Genomic DNA, 23,801 nt, shown 5'->3' on the forward strand with positions numbered 1-23,801 from the left:
ATATATGTGTGTGTGTATATCTATATCTATCTATCTATCTATCTATCGATATACATATATGTATGTATATATATATAGAGAGAGAGAGAGGCATCAGTGTAAGAAGAAAGCTAAATCAGGACGCAGGGGAACTGTCAATGACTCTGTGACTTAACAAATGCCTTCCATTCTCTGGGACTCAGCTCTCTCACCTGTCAAACAAAGGGTTTGGAGGTGATGATCTTTGAAAACCTTTCTAGTTTAGCTCTGAAGTGTGTTTTCTTTCTTTGGGGATAAATAGCAAGATTCCTGTTAGAGAATGAAGTTCCAGCTTTTCAGCTCCTGACCCTCACTTTTATACCCCAACTTTCCTGACAATTTAATGCCACTGATCATTTAATGACTGCTAATGCAGATATACACTCAAAGTTCTGGTAACTATGGTAGGGACCTCCCTTCTAAATGAGCATCTTCTGTTCATTATCATCTCTCTCTGTTTCTCCTTTCACCTCGTATATTATCTTACACTTAAAATACCCTCTTAATTACAAAGTCCTCTTCCCCATCCAACAGCTTTGGAAAATGGTTTTCAGATTTTTATTATTATTGCTGCTGTTGTTGCAACATCTTCATTAGATGAAGTACCCTTTCTTCAAACAAAAATCTTTCTTGTATGCTTCATATTCAAAACCAATAAAAGTTAAACTTCACGGGTTAAAGTTGTGATGAGAATGCCCCAAACCCAACTTACTCATTCTCTCAGCTCCTCCAGCCCTTGCATTGCCCTTGAGGTGGTCCCAGAGGCACCATTAGCAACTGCTAGGATCCCACAGAGCAGCTGGAAAGCGATGAGTCTAGGATAACCTGATACAAATTTTATCAGAGAAAAATAACTTAACCCCCCCTCCTTTTCCATCCTTTATTTATTCATCTTTCTCTTTTGGGGCCACATAGGGCTGTATGACAAATGTTCTTATACCTCACGTGACCGAGGATGGGTCGTGGGCATTCACACCATCAGTGACCAAGAAAACAGAGACCCACGCTACTTTTTCTCCTTGAAGACAGACCGAGCCCGGCAAGTGACCACCATCAATGCCCACCACAGCTACCTCCCAGGCCAGTGGGTATACCTAGCTGCCACCTATGATGGGCAGTTCATGAAGCTCTATGTGAATGGTGCCCAGGTGGCCACCTCTGGGGAACAAGTGGGTGGCATATTCAGCCCACTGACCCAGAAGTGCAAAGTGCTCATGTTAGGGGGCAGTGCCCTGAATCACAACTACCGGGGCTACATCGAGCACTTCAGTCTGTGGAAGGTGGCCAGGACTCAGCGGGAGATACTGTCTGACATGGAAACCCATGGCGCCCACACTGCTCTACCTCAGCTCCTCCTCCAGGAGAACTGGGACAATGTGAAGCATGCCTGGTCCCCCATGAAGGATGGCAGCAGCCCCAAAGTGGAATTCAGCAATGCCCACGGCTTTCTGCTGGACACGAGTCTGGAACCTCCTCTGTGTGGACAGACATTGTGTGACAACACAGAGGTCATCGCCAGCTACAATCAGCTCCCAAGTTTCCGCCAGCCCAAGGTGGTGCGCTACCGCGTGGTCAACCTCTATGAAGATGATCATAAGAACCCAACAGTGACCCGCGAGCAGGTGGACTTCCAGCACCGTCAGCTGGCTGAGGCCTTCAAGGACTACAACATCTCCTGGGAGCTGGACGTGCTGGAGGTGAGCAACTCCTCCCTTCGCCGCCGCCTCATCCTGGCCAACTGTGACATCAGCAAGATTGGGGATGAGAACTGTGACCCTGAGTGCAACCACACACTGACCGGCCATGACGGTGGGGATTGCCGCCACCTGCGCCACCCTGCCTTCATGAAGAAGCAGCAGAATGGGGTGTGTGACATGGACTGCAACTATGAACGGTTCAACTTTGATGGTGGAGAGTGCTGTGACCCTGAAATCACCAATGTCACTCAGACTTGCTTTGACCCTGACTCTCCACACAGGTAAGACTTTACTGGGGTAAAGATGCCCAGTTGAAAGTTGAACTTGATGTCCTCCATATTATAGATAAGGCATCTGAGGCCCATGGGTGATATGGGGATTTTCTGGTTCAACCAGCAGTTTCACGATTGAGGCAAGTCTTTTACTCGGGTCATCGTGGAGACCATAGGCAAATACAGTTTACTATAAAAATATTTATTGAGTGCCTACAATGAGCCATGAGGGAAGCCTGAGAGCCCTGTTTTCTCAAAGAGCCCAGAGTTCAAATTGAGTGATATGAGCTGAGTACAAATGTCTGTTGTATTGTATCACATAGAGTGGGTGAGAGTTGCACAATCCAATGTGGTAGTTCCTAGCAACATGTGCCTACTTAAATTTAAATCAGTCGAAGTTAAATAAAACTCAAAATCCAATTCCTGAGTTGCATTAGCCACATTTCAAGTACCCTAGCCACATGGGACTAGTGGCTACCATACTGACAAAGCAAGATGAAACACTTCAGTCATCACAGAAAGTTCTGGTGGACAGGCTCAAAGAGCTGGAGTCACATGGGGCTAGACAACCTGGCCCCATGGTCTCAGCTTTCTGTGACTTCTTCATTTTGTAACTTCTTAGAAGCTGTTTCTTCATCTGTAAAATGGGGAAAATAATGGTACCTATTTTGTCAAGTTGCTCTGAGGATTGATAGAGAGAAGACATATAAAGTACACTCTCTTACAGCACATCATTAATTCTCAATAGTATGTGTGTCATTACTTGTCTAATGAAAGGTAGTGTGCTGTGTTTAGGGAGTGCCCTAGATGATCAAAGAGAAAAAGTTGATTTGCAGCTTGACTATATCAGGGAAGCCTTCTTGAGAGAGGTGACATTTGAGCAAGGTCTTCAAGAATAGCTCTAATTTGAAGGATGTTAGAACAAATCTAGAGATCTAATAAACAACAAGATCAATACATTTGTTATAATAGAGCAAATCTAGAGGGCTAATGTATAGCATGAGGACTATAGGAAATAAGATTGAACTGTATTTGGGATTCATGCTAAATAACCAGATTTTAAGTACTTTTGGCACAAAACCAAAAGAAAATGGGTGACTTAAGATAATGGATATGTTAATTTATTTCACTATAGTAAACTGTTTGCTATCTATATGTTTCCCGTAACATCATGTCTACCTTAAATTTACACAATAAAATTTACCTGAAAAAAGAATAGGTATAATTTTGACATCAGAAATTGGGTGGAGGAAGAAGGGAAGACACTCCAGGCAGAGGGAATTTCTCATCTACTGCTAAAAAGAGGACAGAAAAGGGGGCCTTCGGTCTAATGCCTCACTTAGCCTCTGCTATTGCTATCAATTATAACCAGTAATCCAAAAGTAGAGCCCAAAGGTGAACTCAAGGGTAACCTGTATTAAATGTGGGACCTGGAGGAACTAGATTCAAGCCGGAGAGACCATCAATATCCACTTTCTTGTTTTTCCCAGATTCACACTGAAATTTTCTATTCTGTCCAACACACAGGACCCTGGACTTGCTGATGGCTCGAGCACATTTGCCGACCTCTGCAGGTTTTCTGCTGACTCTTTATGTCTCTCTCAAAAGAGCAAGGGCCTCCCGTGCATGAACAAAATACCTATGTGCAAAGGAATGAGGATGCTGGCAGGAGAATGCCCTGTCTGGCAGCAAGTCAGAAAGCACCTCAGCTCAGCTTCTCGGCACCAGGAGGGCCCCTGGACTCTCACCTTGGCTCCAAGACATGAGCAGCTCATGTGAGGAGAAGCCTTGGTGTGTGACCAGTCTCTTCTAGGTCACAGTGCATTGTCATCTCTGCTTTCACTTGGGCCTTTCCAAAACTTGGCAAGGGAGTCAACACAGAGGTTAACATTCACATTTGACTGATGGGAAATGGAGGAAACTTAGAGAGTGGAGTGACTTAGCTAAGTTCATGGGTCAAGAAAATCATTAGGCTAAATCACAAGTGCAAGTCTATGATCAGTGTGCTCCACTAAACTAGACTCCCAAGAGGTACCTCTGTTCCTGCTCAGAGTGGGTGTGGGGTAGAATGGGCATAATTGGAAGTCATTCATTCATTTTTACATCAATTTATTTGCTCATTCATTCACTCATTCATTCATGCAACAAATGTTTATGCAGCACCTGCCAAGTGCCAGGAAAGTGGGTACGCTTAGCCCTGTTTTGCTTTGAAAATTTCAAGATTCAGAAAGATGAAGGGACTTACCTAAGCTCACTCTGCTAATAAATGGATAGCTTGGATTCAAACTCAAGACTACTAGGTCCAAACCTCCCATGGAAGGAGGATATTTTTTAATCTAAGGAACAATAAGAGGCAAAATTAAAAGACAGGATAGGGAGAGTGGTGCTACTAAAGTTCTAGGAAAAAAAAAAAAATGTGTATCATTGAGACAGGATGAAGAGCAGCTGGCCTTTGCAGAGCACCATGCTGGTGTGGAGTGGCCATGGGGCCCCAGGTTCCAGACACTTCACAATCAGCAGACCACACTGGCAGGTTCCAAAGGCCTCCTCTTTTCTAAGTCACGGGAATGCATGCCCAGAGTGTCTGTGAGCGACCATGTGCCAGCTATGACCGCTGTGACCAGGGCTTGTTTGTTTGCTGGCTTGGAAAGCTGTGTGCCCTGGGTGAGGCCCACCAGGTCACGTGTCATCTCTTGGTGAGGCTGGGGTTTTCTGGGTTCTGGCCGAATCAGCTCTCCTATGTGCAGACAGAAACCTGTGGAAGGTTGCAGATAAATTTTTGCTTTGTGAATTTAAACAAAAAAGGGAAGGAGGGAGGGAGGAAGATAGGGAGAGAGAGAGGGAGATAGGGAGGGAGAGAGGGTCATGATTACATGGTCATGACACATACATTTCAAGCTCTGAAGGCCTATCCTGTGGGAAAGTCGCAGAATTATTCTATATGGCTTCTAAGCCATGGCTGGGACTAAAGTGTTGCAATTACAGGAGGCAGCTTTGAGCTGAGTAGTAGATGATATCACCTCCAGTCAGAATGGTCCTTTTTGGGGAGGGCTTTGTCTGTGGGTGAGTGAGCTACCCTTCACCAGAAGCATGCAAGTCAGTACTGATAACCATGTATAATGAGGCCATAGGTGGGATTATAGTTCTGGTGGAGACGGTGGCCTTGTGGTCGTGGGGTTGAGCACTGCACAGTAATATCTTATTCCATTTCATATCAGAAAACCAAATATTGACTGCTTCTCTTCTCTTTAACAGGCATTTATTGGGCATGTCTATCCCACCAGCCTTTCTGCTCTTCACTGGGGGTGTTGCAATGAGTTGGACATGTTCCTCACCATTGAGGGGCTTCCACTTTAGCGGGAAAGTCATATAGAAACATAAGAAACTCTGATTTGTAAATTTAGAGACACACAGTAGGACAGGAGACCGAAAAAGCAGAGATTTATTTGACTGGAAAAACAAGGCAAATCAGCTGGAGGGGGCAAGATTTGAGTAGGCATTTGAGAATAGGCAGCCTGCTGAGAGGTAAAGATGCAGACTGCATCAGTCAGGGTCCTAGCAGGAAACAGATGGCACATTCAAACAGAACAATTAAGGAGAATTGAAGGAGGGGCTATTTTCAAGGAGAAGCTGTTTACGATGTTGTAGGCAGGATTAAGGACGACCAACAAGGCCTTGTGCTATACTCTAGGGTGGGCAACCATGGAGAGCCATTTACCCCCTTGGCCGGTAAGGGCAAGAGGAGAAAGTGGGACCCAGAGAGAGGGACTGTATGGAAGGGGTTTCCTGGCAGCAGCTGTGGCTCTCAACAAGGGAAGCAGTCAGGCTATAGCCACCTGACCAGAAGGGAACCAGGAGAATAAATTCCATGTTGTCATTCTCTCTGCCTGCTAGTCTCTTGCCAGTGCTTCCCATTTGGTGGATCCAACTGAAGTCACAAAACAAAGGAACCTGTTGATGCAATCCGTAGATAGCCAGCCTCCCAAGGACACAGAGCAGGGTGGAGAGTGGATCTGCATGAGCAGGCAGAGAATGTCCAGAGCCTAGAGACAGCCAGCCCATGCAGAGGGTAGGGCATAAGCCAGGCAGTGGAGAGGGCAAGGAGTGATGTATAGAAGAGAGCATGGAGTTTAAGGGGTTATTATGGCTGAGATCCAGACCATGAGCAGAGAAAAGTTCAGTTTATCTCATGGAAAACTTTAATGTTAGGCTTAATCCTCTGTTCCTTCCTCCCTACATTCTTCCTACCTTCCCTTCCTTCTGTCTTTTTCTTCTCTCAATAAATATTTGTTGAATGCTCTCTCTGTGCCAGCCCAATCACTGCCCTCCCAGAACTTACCACCTAGTGGGTAAGACAGAGAAGTAAACACCCCACTGCAATCACTGGTGTGAATGAAGGGTCCACAGTACCAGCCAGGAGGAGCAGTCTATGTGAGCAGTAAATGCCTTTTTATGAGACTAGCCAGTAAGAAAAAAGACATTCCAGGTGAACTGTGGCCATTCTCTACAGTGGTGGAGAATAGCCAGGGAGGCAGGACTTCATCTGCAGCCATTAGAGATGTCTACACGCAGGTAGAATGCACTTCACACACCCTTTTATAAATGAAATGGAAAACCTGGATATTAATAGAAAATTCCAGTGTCAGGAAATCCAGGGGCATTTGACACTGAAGACTGTAGCTACCTCACTGAGAGAGGATATTGCAGCAAACCAACCAAGTTCCTGTTTGGACCCTTCCAAACCACAAGCCCTGGCATCCTCAAGTGAACTCACCTTTGTTCATGAATATCTACTCATACAAAATGGGATGGGTGGAAAAAAAGACACTTTCCCTATACGCTGTTGTCTCATAAGGAAACATTTCCTTTGTCTTCTCTTTATTATTATTTGGGAATTATTTCCTTTGTCTTCTCTTTATTATTATAATTTTTTTTTAATGTAACAAGGACAATCCCCTGCGGCCAGGTTTTTCTTGTTGTTGCTTTTGGACTCCAGTTAATGTTGTTGGAAGTCTCACAAAAGGGGCTGTGATAAGTCTTGAGGTCACCCCCGACCCCTCTGCTGGCAGCTATAACCCCCGTCAGCCTCTTCCCCTGCTCTAATCAGGGCCCACTGAATGATTTGTCCTCTCTGGGTGGGGTTTCCTACTTCATTTCTGATTTGATCTCATGGAGCATAAACTTCGTACTTTCCTCTTCCTTTTCAATCTGAATGAAGGACTCTCAGAGCTTAATGGAAGAGTAGATGGGTCCAGTACTTTCTTGCTGCAGGTGGGGAGACTAAGCCCTCAAGGAGGGGCAGACACTGACACAAACCATCCAGTGAGAGTGGGGCTGAGCTGCAATGGAGACCCAGGGTCTCACTTCCTACTCCCATGCTATTTCAACTGCCTCCTATAGACACCTTAGACACCAGCTTAAAACCTGGAAAGGTTATGTTTAGTATGTTTATGTTCTTACCCATCATCCATATTCTATTAAGACACCTTAGTATCCAGAGAACTGTGATAAATGCTGTAGGGGTCCAAGATATAATCTCTGTCTTCAAGGTGCTTGTATCCTGTGGTTTAATGACATTTTGTTAAGTCATTCAAGAGAAGGCAAGAGGGCAGATGACTAATTTCCCTGTAAACCACATAGCCTATAAGGCTCCCATGAGCTCTGAGAAAGGCCAGGATCACTGTGGTTTGGAAAGGTTAGGAAAGGTTTAATGATGGAGAAGGGATGCAATAGACTTTTAGCATGAGCAGGCTTTGTAATAATAGAAAAGAGCTGGTGGGCTGGCCAGACATGTAGTGATAATGGGGTAAATAAATTGAAGTGGGAAGATGCAAGAAAGACATGAGTCTGGTTGGGGCTTCATGCAGGTAGATGCCACAGTTTTTTCTTCAGACTGGAGATACTGAAGACTCAGGCTGGTTTAGAATGAAAGAATTCAGGTGAAACAGATTCTAGCCTGGGCTGGGCAGTTTGTTAGCTATGCAATCTTGGGCAAGCCTCTTAATCTCTCTAAGCCTCCAATTCGACATCTATTTGGAAGGAATAATAGTATCTGACTGCCTGGATCACACAATTGCCATGAGGGTCTCATAAAATAATATCCCAGAAAGAGTTCTGGGAAGAGTTAACCAGCATACAGATGAAAGGGGGCACTGTTATTTTTTCAGTCACTCTGTTCATTCTTTTCCAGTAATCATGTAAAAGAAATTGCTTGGAATTTTATAATCAGAATATCAGGGTTTATTTAACGTGACTAATATTCATTAAAGCAATAACAGGAGTCAGGTCTGGTGTAGTGGAAAAATTATGCGTGCTAGAGACTGACCAGGGTTTGAATCTTGGCTCCGCTCTGCACTAGCTGTCTGACGTTGGCACGTTGCTCAATAAGAGTCTCTGGTTTCTCATCTGTAATAATTGGGTGATAACAGCTATCCTGTGGCATGTCATGGCACTCAAATGGAGTCATCTGTGTGAGACACCTGGTATGGTACAGTGCCTGGCACATAGTAGGTGCTGGAGAAAAGTCTCCTCCCTTCTTGGGTGCACATGTGGACACCATCTCCTCCCTTTCAGCATTGTTTTACAGAGACTGTGTTCCTACAGGCTCATAAAAAAAGGCCTGGATGAAACTGCCATATACAAATTGAGAGCATTTGCTGAGATTATTTTCATTCTCAAAATATTAACTTTTTTTTTAAAGGACTAGCCGCAGAATTGGTATTTTTAAATAAAGACCCTATAACTTCTATCAAACTCATTGAGTTATTGAATTTACACACTGGCTTATTTTTAAAATGACCCAAATGTCTGGCAGTGTTAAAGGACATATTTCTGTACAAAACCATTCCAGGCAATGTTGGGATGGATCATAATGAGAGATCTGCCAGACTTGTGAAGTTAGTATATGTTTCCACCATCTCCAGCCCTCATGCCTGCTTGAGGGTTGATACACAGACATACAGATTCAGGCATACTCGCACATATGGTTCGATTTTCTCTGTTTCAGTCTGGGTTTTCTTCATGCTTTTCTTCTGAACAAAGTCCACCTTTACTCAACAAGTTCCATCTGTGAGACTTGCACACATATAACTTTGGTCTTAAGAGCAGAATAGAGGGGTGAACTGAATTAAAAGAAGAACGGCTCAAGGTCCCTAAAGATGAGGTTAATAAGGAGCTCAAAACAGTGACCTATGAGGAACAGTAGAAGATCAATACAGTCTAGCAAATAAATAAGAATACAAGTTTTGGAGACAGAACATACTACAGTCAAGTCATTTAACAGTTCTGTAACCTTGCACAGGTCTCTTCCTTTGTCAGAGACTCAGTCACCTCCTCCGTAAAGTCAGGAATGAAAGTAACAGTCTACTGCATTGGGTGGTTTAGAGGATTGGATGAAATAATACATAGTCAAACTTTTAGGACAGCACCTGGCACATAGTGAGGTCTGAAAATAGCAGTTGTTATTGCTGCTGTTGTTTGGGAATTTCCCTCCTCTGATAGATCTTCTCGCTTCTTATTGTGCATATCCCGAAATTCGTAGCCCCTTTGCAATCCTGAGCCCCCTCACTACAATCTCAGTGCGGGAGTAAGAGACAGAAGTAACCTAATCAACCACTCTGTACTACCAAAAGCCCTTTTATTTTATCACCCACAGGTTTCATTTTTAAAATATTTTTTTAATTCCAAAAGTCCTGTATAAACTGAATGCTAATATATTGATTTTCCCAAGAGATAAGCAGCATGCCACACTAAGTTTAAGCATTTCCAGCAAAAAAGCAAAGGCACGTCTGGGATTCCAAGTTGGGGCTCATTGAATAGTGAGTAGGGAAGGAACTGGAAGCTGGGAAGCCAGGAGGGTACCCGTAATGTGCTCAGGACTACACCAACCAAGGCTCTCTCCTGGCCTGGGACTCTTGCCCCAGCATACTCTATATTCTCAAAGTTTACAGACAAAAGTTGGAACTCTTTTTTTTTGGTGGGGGGGAGAAGTCAGGAACATGCCAGGATCTGAGGTGCTCCTTCTCTCATCCCTTTCTCAAATGTGTTCCCTGTCCCATTCCCAGCTGCCTGGATGGATGGCAGTACTGGTGCCCTTTCAAGGGCCTCAGCAGGAGGCAGTTGGTTTTTTCCCACCCTGGGTTTGGCATGCTCAGCACTCTCATTTTCTTTTCTGCATCCACTGATGACACTGACCACTCATGACAGCCTCTGCACTTGGTCAGATGCCCTTCCAGGTTAGGAAACAAAGCTGTTGGGCGTGCGAGAGAGGGTTGAACTGACAGACAGCAGCACATTTTGTTTTATTGAAATACATTTTCCTAAGTTGGTTACAGCTCAGCTTGTTCCTTCAAACTCACTGCTGGGCAGTTTTCCACCTCCTGAGAGGGAACCTCCACACCTCCACTCTCACTTTCTGAAAACACAAAACTAGTGTGTGAATAGCAGTGTATTTTGCTCACGGGCTTGTCTGCATAACTAGAATATGCTCGTGTTTTCCCATTTTTCAGAGGAGCATTTTCTGTCTTCCTCCTTTCTCCTTCTCATTCTCTTTTCCATGTTTTAGGTTGTTTTAGTGGCCTGGTGGTGAAGGGTGGAGGAGCACTGTCTCCACATCAAGCTTCTGATGTGTTTGATTCAAAACTTGTGTGAATTTAGACAGCCAACTGCTGCTCTTAGCCTTGAACTTGACTTCCAACTACTGAACTATTTTTATGGCCACAGAGAGCAATGGTGATTATAACTCCACAAAATCATGAAGTAAGAGAGATACAAAGGAGGTTTCTTTCCCATGAGAATCCATGGTAGAAAAACACAGTTTGCCAGTGGTTTGGCCAAGCGTGAGGAAGGAAGTGACTAGATTCTTCCAGGAACTTAGTGGCCAGCATGAAGTAAGACACATTTCTTCTCTTATTTCAAATTCTTCATCTGTAAAATGGGAGGATTTGAGATTTGTTCATGCACAGATATTCTCAAATCAGACATTGGAATCCTGTTTCCAGGATTGTGGGAAGTAGAACTAGAGTACAGAGGATGGGCTTAATATTTAAAAGGTACAAATAAAGCCATGCACTGGCACTGGAGATGCCAAGGAATATAAGAGAAAGTCTTTGCCTTCAGAGGATTGACCAGCCCTTGTATCTACTTGAGTACAAAGTGTTCAGTGTGGTAATGAGGAGCAATTATGCTCTATGACAAGTTGAAAAAAAAAATCCTACTCATATTTCTCAAGTTCCAACAGTGGCCTTGTGATGGTACCCCATAATGGGGCAGTCTACATGTCTGCTATTTTATTTTCCCCAGGCTCCAAATGTGGCATCCTCTTTCCAAAAATCAATTTGAATTTATTTCTACTTTTGACAGCCTGGCATATAATGTCATGCTTTCTAGCATCATTTCTCCATACTTGAACTCCTTGATCATCACATGACTTTCTAAGAGTTGTCTCTGTTTAACCCCAAGGGAGACCCAAGTTTGGAGAAGTTACTAGACTTATTCAAGGTCATCCAGAGGGACCTACATCTACTGTATGGACTGTATTGTTTTAATTTTAAATAAATTTGTTTTTTGCCTAAGGTTAGGTGATTTGTATGGGGCTATGGTCCAGATTGAAATTTAGACATTGCCATTTTAACACATATTGGTGATTATATAATTCTTGATTTATCCTTTCCAAACTTAATATATTTTAGTTAGTCTTCACGTCAGTTATATGCCTACATGGCTAAAGTCTAGAGCCAAACTATGCAATCTTCTGAAATAACCCTTGTTCCTAAAACATTGTGACTGCTGCAGCTCGTGAAGGAGATGTGATTCTTTGCTTAGTTGTGATTTAAGCATAAGACAAATCACAAGGCTGTCAGTAAGTTGTGCATATTCGCTCAGTGTGGTCAGTTGTGTTATTTATCAATTTGGTTTGATGCTCCAAGAAGGAAGTGAGGTGGTGGGAAGAGAGCTGTGGGCCCTTGAACTGTAGAGTTCAGTTGCAAAAATGATTGTCTGACATGAGATAATTGTATTACTACTGTGTTGCTTTTGAACACAGCATCACAATTCAATTGTGCACCTCCTTACTTAGCAAGAGATTCCTCATGCCTTAATGGCTGCTCTGAAAATAAATGAACTCAGAGTTTCTGAGGCTGTCAAAACAGAGATTGGCGTACCCCAAGAGAAGATCTTAGGGAAGTGACTGTTCATCCAATAGTTTGTGCATGATTGTGTGTGTCTGCCTTCTATGTGCCAAGCACAGTGCTAGGTGCTAGAAGTACAGCATTGAACATTGCACAAGACACCTGTAATTCTGCCCTTTTGGAATTTCCTGCAGCAAGATAAATAGCTAGCTGCATAATTGCTGTTATGGAGAAGTCCAAGGTGCTGAGCGAACACAGAATGGCTACCTGACTCAGACATAGGGGGTCAGAGTAGCTTTTAGGCTGTGTCCTAGAGGATGATTCATGTTAACCGAGTGAGTGTAGCTGAGCTTGCCAGGAACCAGGTATTCTGACACTTTGCTTTCTGTCCTAACAATCTCTAAAATTATTTTCCAAAAGGTAAATGAGAAAAATAGCCGCTGTGTAGTTCCTAGTAAAATGCATTCATTGTAAAGTAGTGCCCTTTATTCTGATATTATTTTTTCTTTTGGAGTGCTACTCAAGTACCTTTTATTTTATGATATGAGGGACCTCATACATGGTGGAGTGATTTTTTTCCCCTTTTGAATGCTTTATTTATTCATCAAAATTACACAAACTGCTGATTTCCATCTCAGTGTTTATTATTAGTTTGCTGCAGAAGTAATTGTGGTTTTTGCCATTTAAAAGTAATGTTGAAAACCACAATTACTTGTGCATCAGTCTAATAATATCCCAAAAGTCTAAGCACCTCGCCACTGGCACACTCTGCCTCTCGGAAACAGCACCTGGTTTCCTCTGAACCAAATTCTCAGGATTCTCCATCCCACCCATTACCTGGTCCCATCATGATCCAATCCATAAGGAGCTGAAGGCCAGTGATTTTCCTATGGGTTGGCCTTCCAAGAGACTCAGCAAAGGACATGCCATTGGCAGATAAATCTCTGCATTTGGAGTGGCAATACAGGGGACTTTGATGTGTAGTGTCTGTGACTGATATAAGAAAAATACTACAGGAGACAAAATCAGAAACCAGACCAACATTTCAGCTTCCCTCACTCCCACCCTAACTCAGCATCAAATTTTTCCCCATGTAAGAATACCACTACTTCTTATATACACTCCTATTGCTGTGAGACACTGCCAACGCCTCCTTCTCCACTTTCACCACCTCTACTCCATCTCCCAAATTCCTTCAGAACTCTCCCTAGAAAATGTAAACCAGATCATTTTATCCTCTTACATATAATCTGCCAGGGTCTGTTTGGGACTCCCAGGACACCTTCAATTCTCCATTGCCTGGTATACAAGACCCTTCCTGATTATCTTAGTTTGTTGTGTATTGCTTCAAAGGAATCCCTGAGGCTGAGTAATTCACAAAGGAAAGAGATTTATTTGGCTCCTGGTTCTACAGGCAGTACAAGAAGCCTGGTACCAGTGTCTGCTTCTGGTGAGGGACTCAAACTGCTTCCCCTCATGCTTGGAAGGTGAAGAGGAGCCTGCATATGCAGAGATCACATGGCAAGAGAAGAAGCAAGAGAGAGAGTGGGGAGATGATAGTCTTTTTAACCACTGACTCTCACCAGAATTAGCAGAGTAAGAACTCACTACCATGAGAATGACACCAAGCCATTCTTAAGGGATCTGCCCCCATGACCCAAACACCTTCCACTAGGCTCCACCCCCAACATTGGGGATCACATTTCAACGTGATATTTGGAGGGGACAAATACCCAAACTATAGCACAGATGTAGCCATTGCTGTCCCCTCCAGCTTCATCTTTCTCAACCTTGCAAGTGAGGGCTTGTAGTGTCTCTTCTCATGCTTCTATGCTTCTGGGCTTTCTGGAGCTTCTGCCATTTTCTCTATTTCCCACACTTGGTTCAATATCAAGTTTTATTCTTTATGTGAAAACCTCAGTGGCTTCTGACCCTCCTTCAGCTGGGTGTCATTGCTGTATGCTCTCATTATATTTAACACCCACCCACTGTATCATAACACGTATGATAACAGGAAGTAAGAGACTAATGGCTAAGGATATGGTCGGTAGCATCCAACAGACTAGGGGTTGTGTCCCCCCTCTGACACTTTTCCAAGTGGAGGGACCTTGGAAAAGTGGTGTCAGCCCACTTAGCCTTGGTTCCATCACCTATAAGTTGGGGATACTCTAGGGCTTTTGAAAAGCTTCAAAAATATAATATAACAAAAATACTTCAACAGTTCCAGTGTGTAGTAAACTTTTCCAAATGGTAGTGTTATTAATGTTATCATACTATGTTGTGATCATTCATTTATCCGTCTCACTTTCTTCATAAAACTTCTAATACCTTGATAATGAAAATTGTGCTTTTTTTCATTATCTGTAGGCAAAGTTTCTAGCTTAAACATGGTATTGAATAGAATCTCAGTAAGTGTTGTTGATGAATGAAAGCAGAAAAGAATGAATACATGATATATGGAAAGGAAGGAATTTAGGAAGGAAGAAAGGAAGGAAAGAATGAAAGCAGGGAAAAAGAAAGGAAAAAATGGAGGTAAGGAAAGAATGACTCATTCAATAACTAAATAAAGGAATGATCAATTTTCAATTAGTCTTTGATTGATGCTATTACGTTATGTGTCAAGCTTCCATACAAAATCTGTTATTTTGGAAACTAATCATTCAAGATTCCAAGAATTTAATAAACTCTCCCAGCATTTTATTTCTGTGTCTCTTTTTATAGACTGGAGAGGCAGATTTAGGCATTTTTGACAATGAAACTAAGCAGGAGGATCAAGTCCAGATTGTTAGGGCCTTTGGGATAAAGAACAAAATTCAGGTTTTTGTACTGGTCGCAGCTTGGAGAAAGCTTGTTATTTGGAACAAGGATATGGATGCAATAAACATTCTGAGGTTTATCTTGCTTTAATGACTTGCCTTGAGTGGCTTTGATCTTTATATTTGATAATTATTTTCAAATGGGCTGGTGTGTTCTGAAAATTAAGTAGTGGTTCATGGACTTGAGAACCTCCTTGGGAATGACAAGCTACGATCAGAATTTGGAAATGGGCAATGTTACAGAATTTGCTCTATGAGATGGAGAAACAGGACAACCTCCTGTGAAGAAGGTAAACACATTAATCCAGTGTTGGGAACCAGGGTTGGCTGGTGGAGCGGGAACTCAACAGGCATTGGGAGCTAAGGCCAGTTTTCTCTCGATCCATGAACTAGCTTAAAAGAGAATTCTGCATCTCGAAGGTTTTTCATGAGTTGGGTACTCTTCTAGGCATTTCCTTGTGCATTACCTCCTTGAATTTTTGTATCCTCCTTTCTTGGTTGAATTTTCTAATTTCCATTTCATAGGTGAGGAAATTGAGATACAAAGTGACAGGGTCAGTTGTCCAAGATCACAGAGCCACTTTGTGGAAGAAGGAGGATTTGAATGCCAGTCTGTCTCTCTCTTAAAATGACCCTCTGCTGCCTTTTATTCTAACCTGAAAGAACTGTTCCCAGTCTCTAGCTAGCTTAAAAGTGGCCCACTCTCGGCCAGTGTTCAGCTCACACAAACCCTCCTCCAGTTGAGGGTATCTATGCATGGCCAGTACCATCTCTGTGACCAGCCGCACCCATCAAGGGCCCAGGAAGCATGACTCTGGAGTGACATTGCTTAAAGATCTCCTCAGCTATCACTTCTGCATAGGGGAGGTCCAATGAAGAGTGACCTGCTTTGAGTGGGAATAGAAATTGAGAGTTCTCAGTCTTGACCTGGGCTCACTGTAAGCTGTACCATTGAAACAGGAAGGCCAGTGTATTATGCTTCTAGAGGTGAAAAAACTCAGGCCTTCTCACACTTTTTTCCCATGATTTTATTTAAAGGATTTGTTGTTGTTGCTGTTGTTGTTTTGCATTTTGAATGTGGTTCCCTTTTGCTTCTCTCTCAATAAAACAGGCCCTGACAGCCCTCTTATTCAGATTATTACAGAGTTGTGCCATCTCAGGCCAGTGCATTTAGGAAATATGTTGTTGGCACTCACCAACGAGTGAGATGCATAAAGAAAATATTCTAATGACAGTTGAGTTGAGAGAGCTTTGATCTCCCTCCAGAACTGCACTCATGGCTTTGAAATGCAGTTCTGGCAAAGGGGTAAAGTCTGGGCGCCTTGGCAATCAGGGCTGGGCCCCCTGAAACAGACATTCCAGGGGACCCGCAATCTCAACAGTGGGATCCAGGTGCATGGGTTGTGTAGGAAGAAAAGAGACACTGAGACACCACTCTTGAGAGGTGGCTCAGGGGAAAGTATCTAAATCAGGAGGGACATTTCAATCTAGCCAACATTTTCCAAACTTTGTTGTTTGTACTGTTGTTTGGTTTTTGGCAAAGGTGGAAGTGTGTAAGGGGGAGGGGTGTGGAGGAGGAATTATGGTCACATATTTTTGGATACACTTCCTGCACTATCTGTCTTACTCTTATTTTGCATATTTGAGGCTCCGAAAATTCTTGCAATTAAAAAACATATGTATTTAACCTTGTTTAACAGACCATGTCCCAAACCCATTTGACTCAGCAATGTTTTTCTTTAAATATTCATCATTTTCTTACAAATTTAGCCTTCTGTAGACCATGATCTGGAAGACACTGATCTATTTCACAACCTCACTGAACATGTACGGACCCCGAGCTGCAGAACAACCAGCAGAGTATAGCGAGAAGTGGTCAGATATTCAGGCAATGCAGGTTCCCACACCCAGGTGTCCAGCTGAGGGAGAGAATGGAGGCTGCCATCCTTCCCATGATTTGTTCTCTAAACTATGCAGGGAACTGTGTCCACCTGAAGGAAGAAGTAACTTATGATACAAAATTGCTGCTATACACAAGTGACATATACACAGGTTAGAGCAGAGAGGTTTGTTGGTAGGCTTTTCTATGCCCTGTATTAGATATATGACCTTGGGCAAGTAATTCCCCTTCATTGAGCTCTGGGCTCTCTCATCCTGTTTGAAACTATGCAATTTGAGAGAGAGGTGCTCAGTAGCTGCCCATCGGTGGTGGTTCTCTCTTGAAGGATACTTTTAAGTGATACGGAGATAATAAAGATTTGGTCCCAATCCCAACTGCCAGAAGCTCATTACCTGATGGAAAAGACAGATGCTCACACAGTGAATATAACCCAAAGCAGATTGATAAGTACTGGAATTAAAAGTAGGGGGCACAGAGGAAGGAGGACTCATTTTCAGATAGAGGTGATGATGATGATTTGAGTGGTGTTAATAATTTTCGTTTTGCTAACAAGAATGCAGTAAAAGGAGCCTATCCTAATCAGTGATGCCTTCTCTGTGCCAGTCACCATGCTAGGCACTTAACCTGTGTTGCCTCTAATCCTTATGATGCCCCTGACAGGTGGTCATCATCATCCCTACTCTACAGATGAGGGTGGTCATAAGAGGATACATGGAGTGCATCACATGTAAGCTGGACTTTGCGGGATTCATAAGATTTAAAAGGGCCAATCATCAGGAAGAAAGATTGCAAGGCAGAGAAGGGAAACTAATGGACATTCTTAGGGGTTGGGCATAATTGGGGAAAACTAGAGGTTCTCAGAATAAAACACCCAAGAGAACTTGAGTGGTTGAGGTTGTAGGAGGAAGAATGTTGGGTAATGAGGAAGAGATACTGAAAGCTAAGACTGGGAGAGCCACCCAGAGGCAGACTGTCAATTTAGGTTCTTTCCCAGCAGGAGAAAATAGAAGACCAGGATACGGAGGGCTCACATTTTCTAGTTATGTGCTGGGACTGTGCTGAGCTGTCTTATTTAATCCTGTTGGGATCCACATGAGCTAATTGATACTCAGAGACTTAAACCTACTTGTCCACAGATATAGGTCTATCTGTCCAATTCTGAGTAGCAAAGCTTCTACACAGATTAAGTCACACAGATTAAGCTATAGATTAATACACATACAGCTTAATCTACAGATTAATACATGCACAGAGTTGGACAGACAACTTGCCCATAGATACAGGTCTATCTGTCCAACTCTGAGTGAGTTTGGGATTTTGATTGATTTTTCTGGGAAGTGAGTAATATTTGTTTTTGGGTTTGTTTTAAGAGATGGCCTATTGCTCTATTGCGCAAGTGGGAGTACAGTGGTACAATCATAGCTCACTGCAGCCTTGAACTCCTGGGCCCAAGCAATCCTCCTGTTTCGGCCTCCGAAGTAGCTGGGACTACAGGCATGTGCCACCATGCCCAGCTAACTTTTTTGAATTTTTTGTAAAGATGGGATCTCCCTGTGTTGCCCAAGCTGATCTCAAACTCCTGGCCTCAAGCATTCCTGCTGCCTTGGCTGCCCAAAGTGCTGGGATTACAAGCATGGGCCACCATGCCCAATCCTGACATTTTAAAGTACATTTGACCAATTTACATTGTATACACAGGGCCAGCCTTCCCAACAATTGCAAAATGGAAGTCACATGGCCATTTTCCTTCTCTCACCTTCACTATCCCTAGACAGTAATGTTCCTTCTGAGTTTGACCTCCTGTGCTTTCTCTTCTATCTTGTTGACAAAAGGGAAAAAAATATCCTTTCAAGGCATAGGGGTAGGGAGGTAAATACCCACATGGACTCCCGTCGCAAAGATTTTCCCCTTGATATATTTGAGAGACACTCAGCCTGGCTCTGTATTGGTGGGAATACCTCGGGCAGCAAAAGGAAAACTTTCATCCACAGGGCTGTGTTGTTGCTTTTTTTTTCCCCCCACTTTGGGTGGGTTCCCCTAGGAGAGGTGGGGAAGAGAGAGGCCAGTGGGGCTAGGGACCTGGATTGCTTCTGTGGATTCTTCCCCCTTAGGGAAATAGAGGCTTCCCAAAGTACGAAAAAAAAAAAAAATCACGTACAAGCCAGGGAGAGGCTCCCACATCCCACTTCTCTGCTTTGGGCTAGGATGAATACCACTTCTTGAAAAGATTGGCTTCTGCAATTACCACTGAATAAACAACCAATTAAAATGTCTCCCCTGCCCCTACCCCACCCTTTTTTTCTCTTGAAGCTTTCTCATCTCAGAGCTATGGGGCAGAGGTGGCTTTCTCTAATAACATTTGTGTTCTCTGCCTGAGAGAACATTTGATGGAAATGAACAAATCAATTAGAAAATAATAAATTATGTGGAAAGGGCTGATCCAAGAAAATCTCGGCTCCTCTGTGTTTTCATTCTCCTCCCATGCATTGTTTCCCTTTTCACTTTGGGCCTGAGTGAGCTTGGAAATGAGGGCGAGGTTGTGGGAAGAGTTGGACACATCTGGATTTGTACTTGGCCTTGTCGCCAGTTGTGTGATCTCTGAACCCCTGTTCCTTCATCTGTATGATGGGGATAAGTGATAAGAATAGCTAAACATGCGCTGAAACTTTCTATGTGCCAGGCATTATTCTAAGCCCCTTACACTCTCTTTATTAACTACCTTAATCCTCCGAACAGCTGTATGGGGTAGGTACTATTATCACCCTCGTTCTTTATATAAAGAAACTGAGCTGCAGGAAGTTAAGTACATTGCCTAGGGTGGCCCAGACATAAAGTGGAAAAGCTGGATTCAAAACCTAGGGCTGTAGCTTAAAAATGAGCCATCTCACCCACTCTGTTGCATTGCTTCAACTACCAAACAGGGATGAGACATGTGTACCTAGCACAGGGTCTGGCATACAGCAAATGCTTCATAAATGTTGGCTGTCTCCTTCCTTGTTCTCTTCCCTGATGACAGAGCAGACTGATTAGAATTCCTCACGAGGCTTCCAGCCTAAGAAGTTGAATGTGGGTTCTTGGGGAAGAGAAGGGCTCAGCAGCGAGATTTCGGGTCAATATCTGAGTTTGTGTGGCTATTCTTGGAATTAGTCAGCTCAACCTAGACATAGATGTAAGCTCTCCTGGGCCCACCTATCTCCAACTCATGTTTTTTGTGAAAAGATGTACAAATTATGGTCACAGGAATGTTTGGTTTCGTGAGCTTGGGGCTTTCTGTGACATGGGTGGCCTTGACACGCTAGGTCTCAGATGTATCCTACTCACAGTAGGGTAGATGTGTGGTTTTCCACCCACAGAAATGCTCTGTGGAGCATCAGGCAGCTGTTACTAATTTCAATGTATTGATAAGGAAACCAAGGCCCCATTGGTCAGGAATTATTGAATTTGAGACTGAGAGCTAAATATTTTTACTCTGGCTTTCCCCAATTTAATTCAATTCCATCAAAATCTACTGAGGTCTCGCCAGGTATCAAGCTTTGTGCTGAGAACTGAGTAAACAGAGATTAATAAGGCACCTCCCCTTCCCCCAGGTGGCCACAAATGTGTATTATGTAATAGAGGAAGCAATTTATTGAAATAGCAAATGAAAGAAAGTGCACTGCTAGTAGGAGGTGGATGAGTATGGAGATGTTAAAAGGGGTGCAGGTGAGGAGAGCATCAGGGAAGTCTTCCTGGAGGAGGGATACCAGAACAGACTTTGGATTTGTTCATCAGAGAACAAAATGCTGATCAGAGTCCCAGCAGAGGAAACAGCATGAATAAAGTTGCCAATGGGATAATGCACCACACAGCGTGCAGAGATGTTATCTGTATGCAGTGGGGTGCTCAAGACAGGTTGGAGAGAGAGATGAGGCTAAGGAGTAAGTTGTGTCTTGGAGGCCATCCTGGGAACTTGGACTTTCTCTTTCATACATGGGGAGGCCCTTCTATTATTCTAAGAGGGGAAAAGTAGGAAGCCATCATTAATGTGTGCCACTGGCTGGGCTCTGTGAGAACTCCTTGGGAGAGACAGCATTAAGAAAAAGGAAAACACTGCTAAGTTGCAACTTGAACTTAGTAAGGTACGAAGAAGGTTCTCTAAGCCTCTGGAGATAATGATACTACCTACCTCTGTGTTCATAAGAAGCCTAACAACTTTGGCAAGTCTCTTAAACTCTCGAGGACTTAATTTTATGATCTGTAAAATGGAATCATCTTACTTATAATATTATTGGGGGAATTCAATAAGGTAGTATTTATAAAGTGCTTAGCAAAATGCCTGGCACACATAGTAGCTCTAAATTATTTGGAGAGCGCCTATTATTTAAATAGTATCTTTTTGGGGGCATGATAACAGCCAAGGTTCTTTTTCTGTTTCAGAGCCTACTTGGATGTTAATGAGCTGAAGAACATTCTTAAATTGGATGGATCAACACATCTCAATATTTTCTTTGCAAAATCCTCAGAGGAGGAGTTGGCAGGAGTAGCAACTTGGCCATGGGACAAGGAGGCCCTGATGCACTTAGGTGAGTCTTAGAAACTCCTTCAGGAGGCAACTAGAGTAGGACAGTAATACATTTAGTGCGATGATCATTATTATGATCATGATGGTGGTGGTGGTAGTCGTGAGGGTGAACAACCGATTTATTTATCACTTTTTAATTTACAAAACTCTTTAGCATCCTTTATCTCATTTTGACCACCAAGCAATTTTCTGAAGGAAATAGCACCATATTATTAACCATGTTTTATCAATGGGGAAATGAGACCCAGAGAAGAAATGGGGCTTATCCAACATCACACACAAGACAGTGACAGTCACAATTGGAATCTAAGTTTCCAACACTGTGCATTGTTTGCTTTTTCCTTATACCCTCTGTCTCCTAGTTCCTGCAAATATCTTGTCAGTCTGGTAACCACACTGTACTGGCACAGCCAGTCATGGGTTGGCTTGAAAGACACCAAAGAGGCAAGAAAAAGTGAGTTTGCAAGAACTCCGTGTTCCTCCATGTTCCACCCACCAACACCAACAGGAACTCTTCTTACATTCAAATTATACATATCCATAAACAAGACCTAAGTTTGTACAAACCAATCACCAAAAGTTAGACATGACAACAGTTTCTGAACCAGGCCCTGTAAGCAAACTTTGTAGTTCTTTAATTTTATTTTTTCCATGCTCTCTTCCAGGACACATCTATATGTAAACATGCATTTTTTTTAACTGTACATTTTTAAAATCATAGCACAGATGAAATTCTGTGTTCTTTTTTCACTTAATATTATGCTATCTACTTTTTTTTCCATGTTGCAGAAGTCTTATCCTTAACTTCCCACTCATTTTTTTTTTTTTTCACTTAAAATGATAAAAGAAAAGCACCCTTGTGGGTTATTTCTCCCTCTCAAAAGCCAAGATTTGTAATAGCCACATAATATTCCCTTGAACAAGGGCACTGCCATTTATTTAATCATTTTCCCTTTGGTAGAATGTTCCCATTATTTACAAGAATGAATCGTGATGACTCAGTGAACATCTTTATCTGAGAATGTTCGGGCTCAGCAGTGACAGTGCTGGATGTATCCTCAGGCCTGCCTGATCTCCTGGTGAAACAGAGTCCAGCAGCTGCTCCATTGCTATTCTGTCTTGGAAATGAGCGATTCAAATAATGGGAGTTTTGCTCAATGAAACCATAGACTTAGTTCCCTCCAGACGACTCTCATTTCTCAATTGTTTTTTAGAGAATGAGACTAATCTCTGTGTGTGTGTGTGCGCGCGCACGCGCGCGCATGTGTGTGGTTGTATAAATAAAGATAGATACAAAGATAAATATCTACTTGTTCTCAACTGGGAGGATTTTATGCCCCAGGAGACATTTGGCAATATCTAGAGACATTTTTGCTTCTTACAAATGGGGGAATGCTACTGGCATCTAGTGGGTAGAAGCCAGTGATGCTGCTGAATGTCCACAATGTCCACTACAAAGAATTATGCAGACTAAAAAGTCAATAGTGCTGAGGTTGAGAAATCCTGAGACATATGATGTATGGGTAGATAGATAGGCAGATAGACAGACAGACACAGACAATCAGGGTTGGGCAGAAGAGAGCATGCAGCTTAGGCAAACTTGAAGATGATCAGCTTATATCACATACCTAGTATGATGTATGGGAGTAATGCTAGACTAGAGCCAAAATTAGTGTTTGTTCTCAGCTGTGACTTTACTTAGCAGTATGGCCTTAGGCAATTCTCTTTCCTTCCTCAGGTCTCAATGTCCTTCAATATTAAATAAGGAGGTCCTAGGAGGCCGGAAGACCCTAAGGGTCCTTCTCAGTTCTGAAATTCTGTCCTATTAGAAAAGCAACTGAAAGGGCCATGATCAGAGTCTGAGAAGGATTGAGTAGCAGGCTTCTACTATTAGAAAAAACTACTCCTGATAATTCCATAAATTTCAGAGACTGGCTCAGGGCCAGGAATAAGGGAGGCTATAAATCCATAGCATGTTATAGTATTTCAGGATGATGTCAGGCTCAAGCTATTTCACCTTTTAAGAGAAGCAATGAAACAGGACTGGGGCCCAAGTGCTGTCACTCTGTGAAAAGGCGTGAGTTGGGAGGGGATGAGGTAAAGCAAATAGGGCTAGCCTAGACATTAAGTCTGCAATCCAATCATCATCCCTGGAATGGTCCTGTCCTCTCATTACCTCAATAATGAAGCTTCATGGAGAGACAGAGAATCATTGGCATTATTGTAGCTGCTTATTTTAGAGCTCACCAGAGATGCAAAGTCCATTTTCCACAGTCACAAGGCCAGTGTGAAGCAGAAGAAGGATTGCAACCTATGTCAGCTAACTCCAGCTGGACTCCAGGCTGCCCTCTCCCCATCCCGAGAGATGCTGCTCATGAGTAATTCCTCTGCAGTAGCCCCAATCAAACCC

The 23,801-nt window shown here is 43.0% G+C and overlaps 1 protein-coding gene across 1 annotated transcript in view; it reads left to right on the forward strand.

Moving 5' to 3' along the window:
- PAPPA (pappalysin 1) overlaps window positions 1–23,801 on the forward strand; it is a 246,402-nt gene that overhangs the window by 31,983 nt on the left and 190,618 nt on the right. Inside the window, 2 exon segments of the mRNA XM_032164971.2 lie at window positions 934–1,996; window positions 21,247–21,392. Of these exon segments, the coding sequence (XP_032020862.1) occupies window positions 934–1,996; window positions 21,247–21,392 (1,209 nt within the window).

Source organism: Hylobates moloch, unplaced genomic scaffold (assembly GCF_009828535.3).
Source record: "Hylobates moloch isolate HMO894 unplaced genomic scaffold, HMol_V3 SCAFFOLD_10, whole genome shotgun sequence".
Lineage (NCBI taxonomy): Eukaryota > Metazoa > Chordata > Mammalia > Primates > Hylobatidae > Hylobates > Hylobates moloch.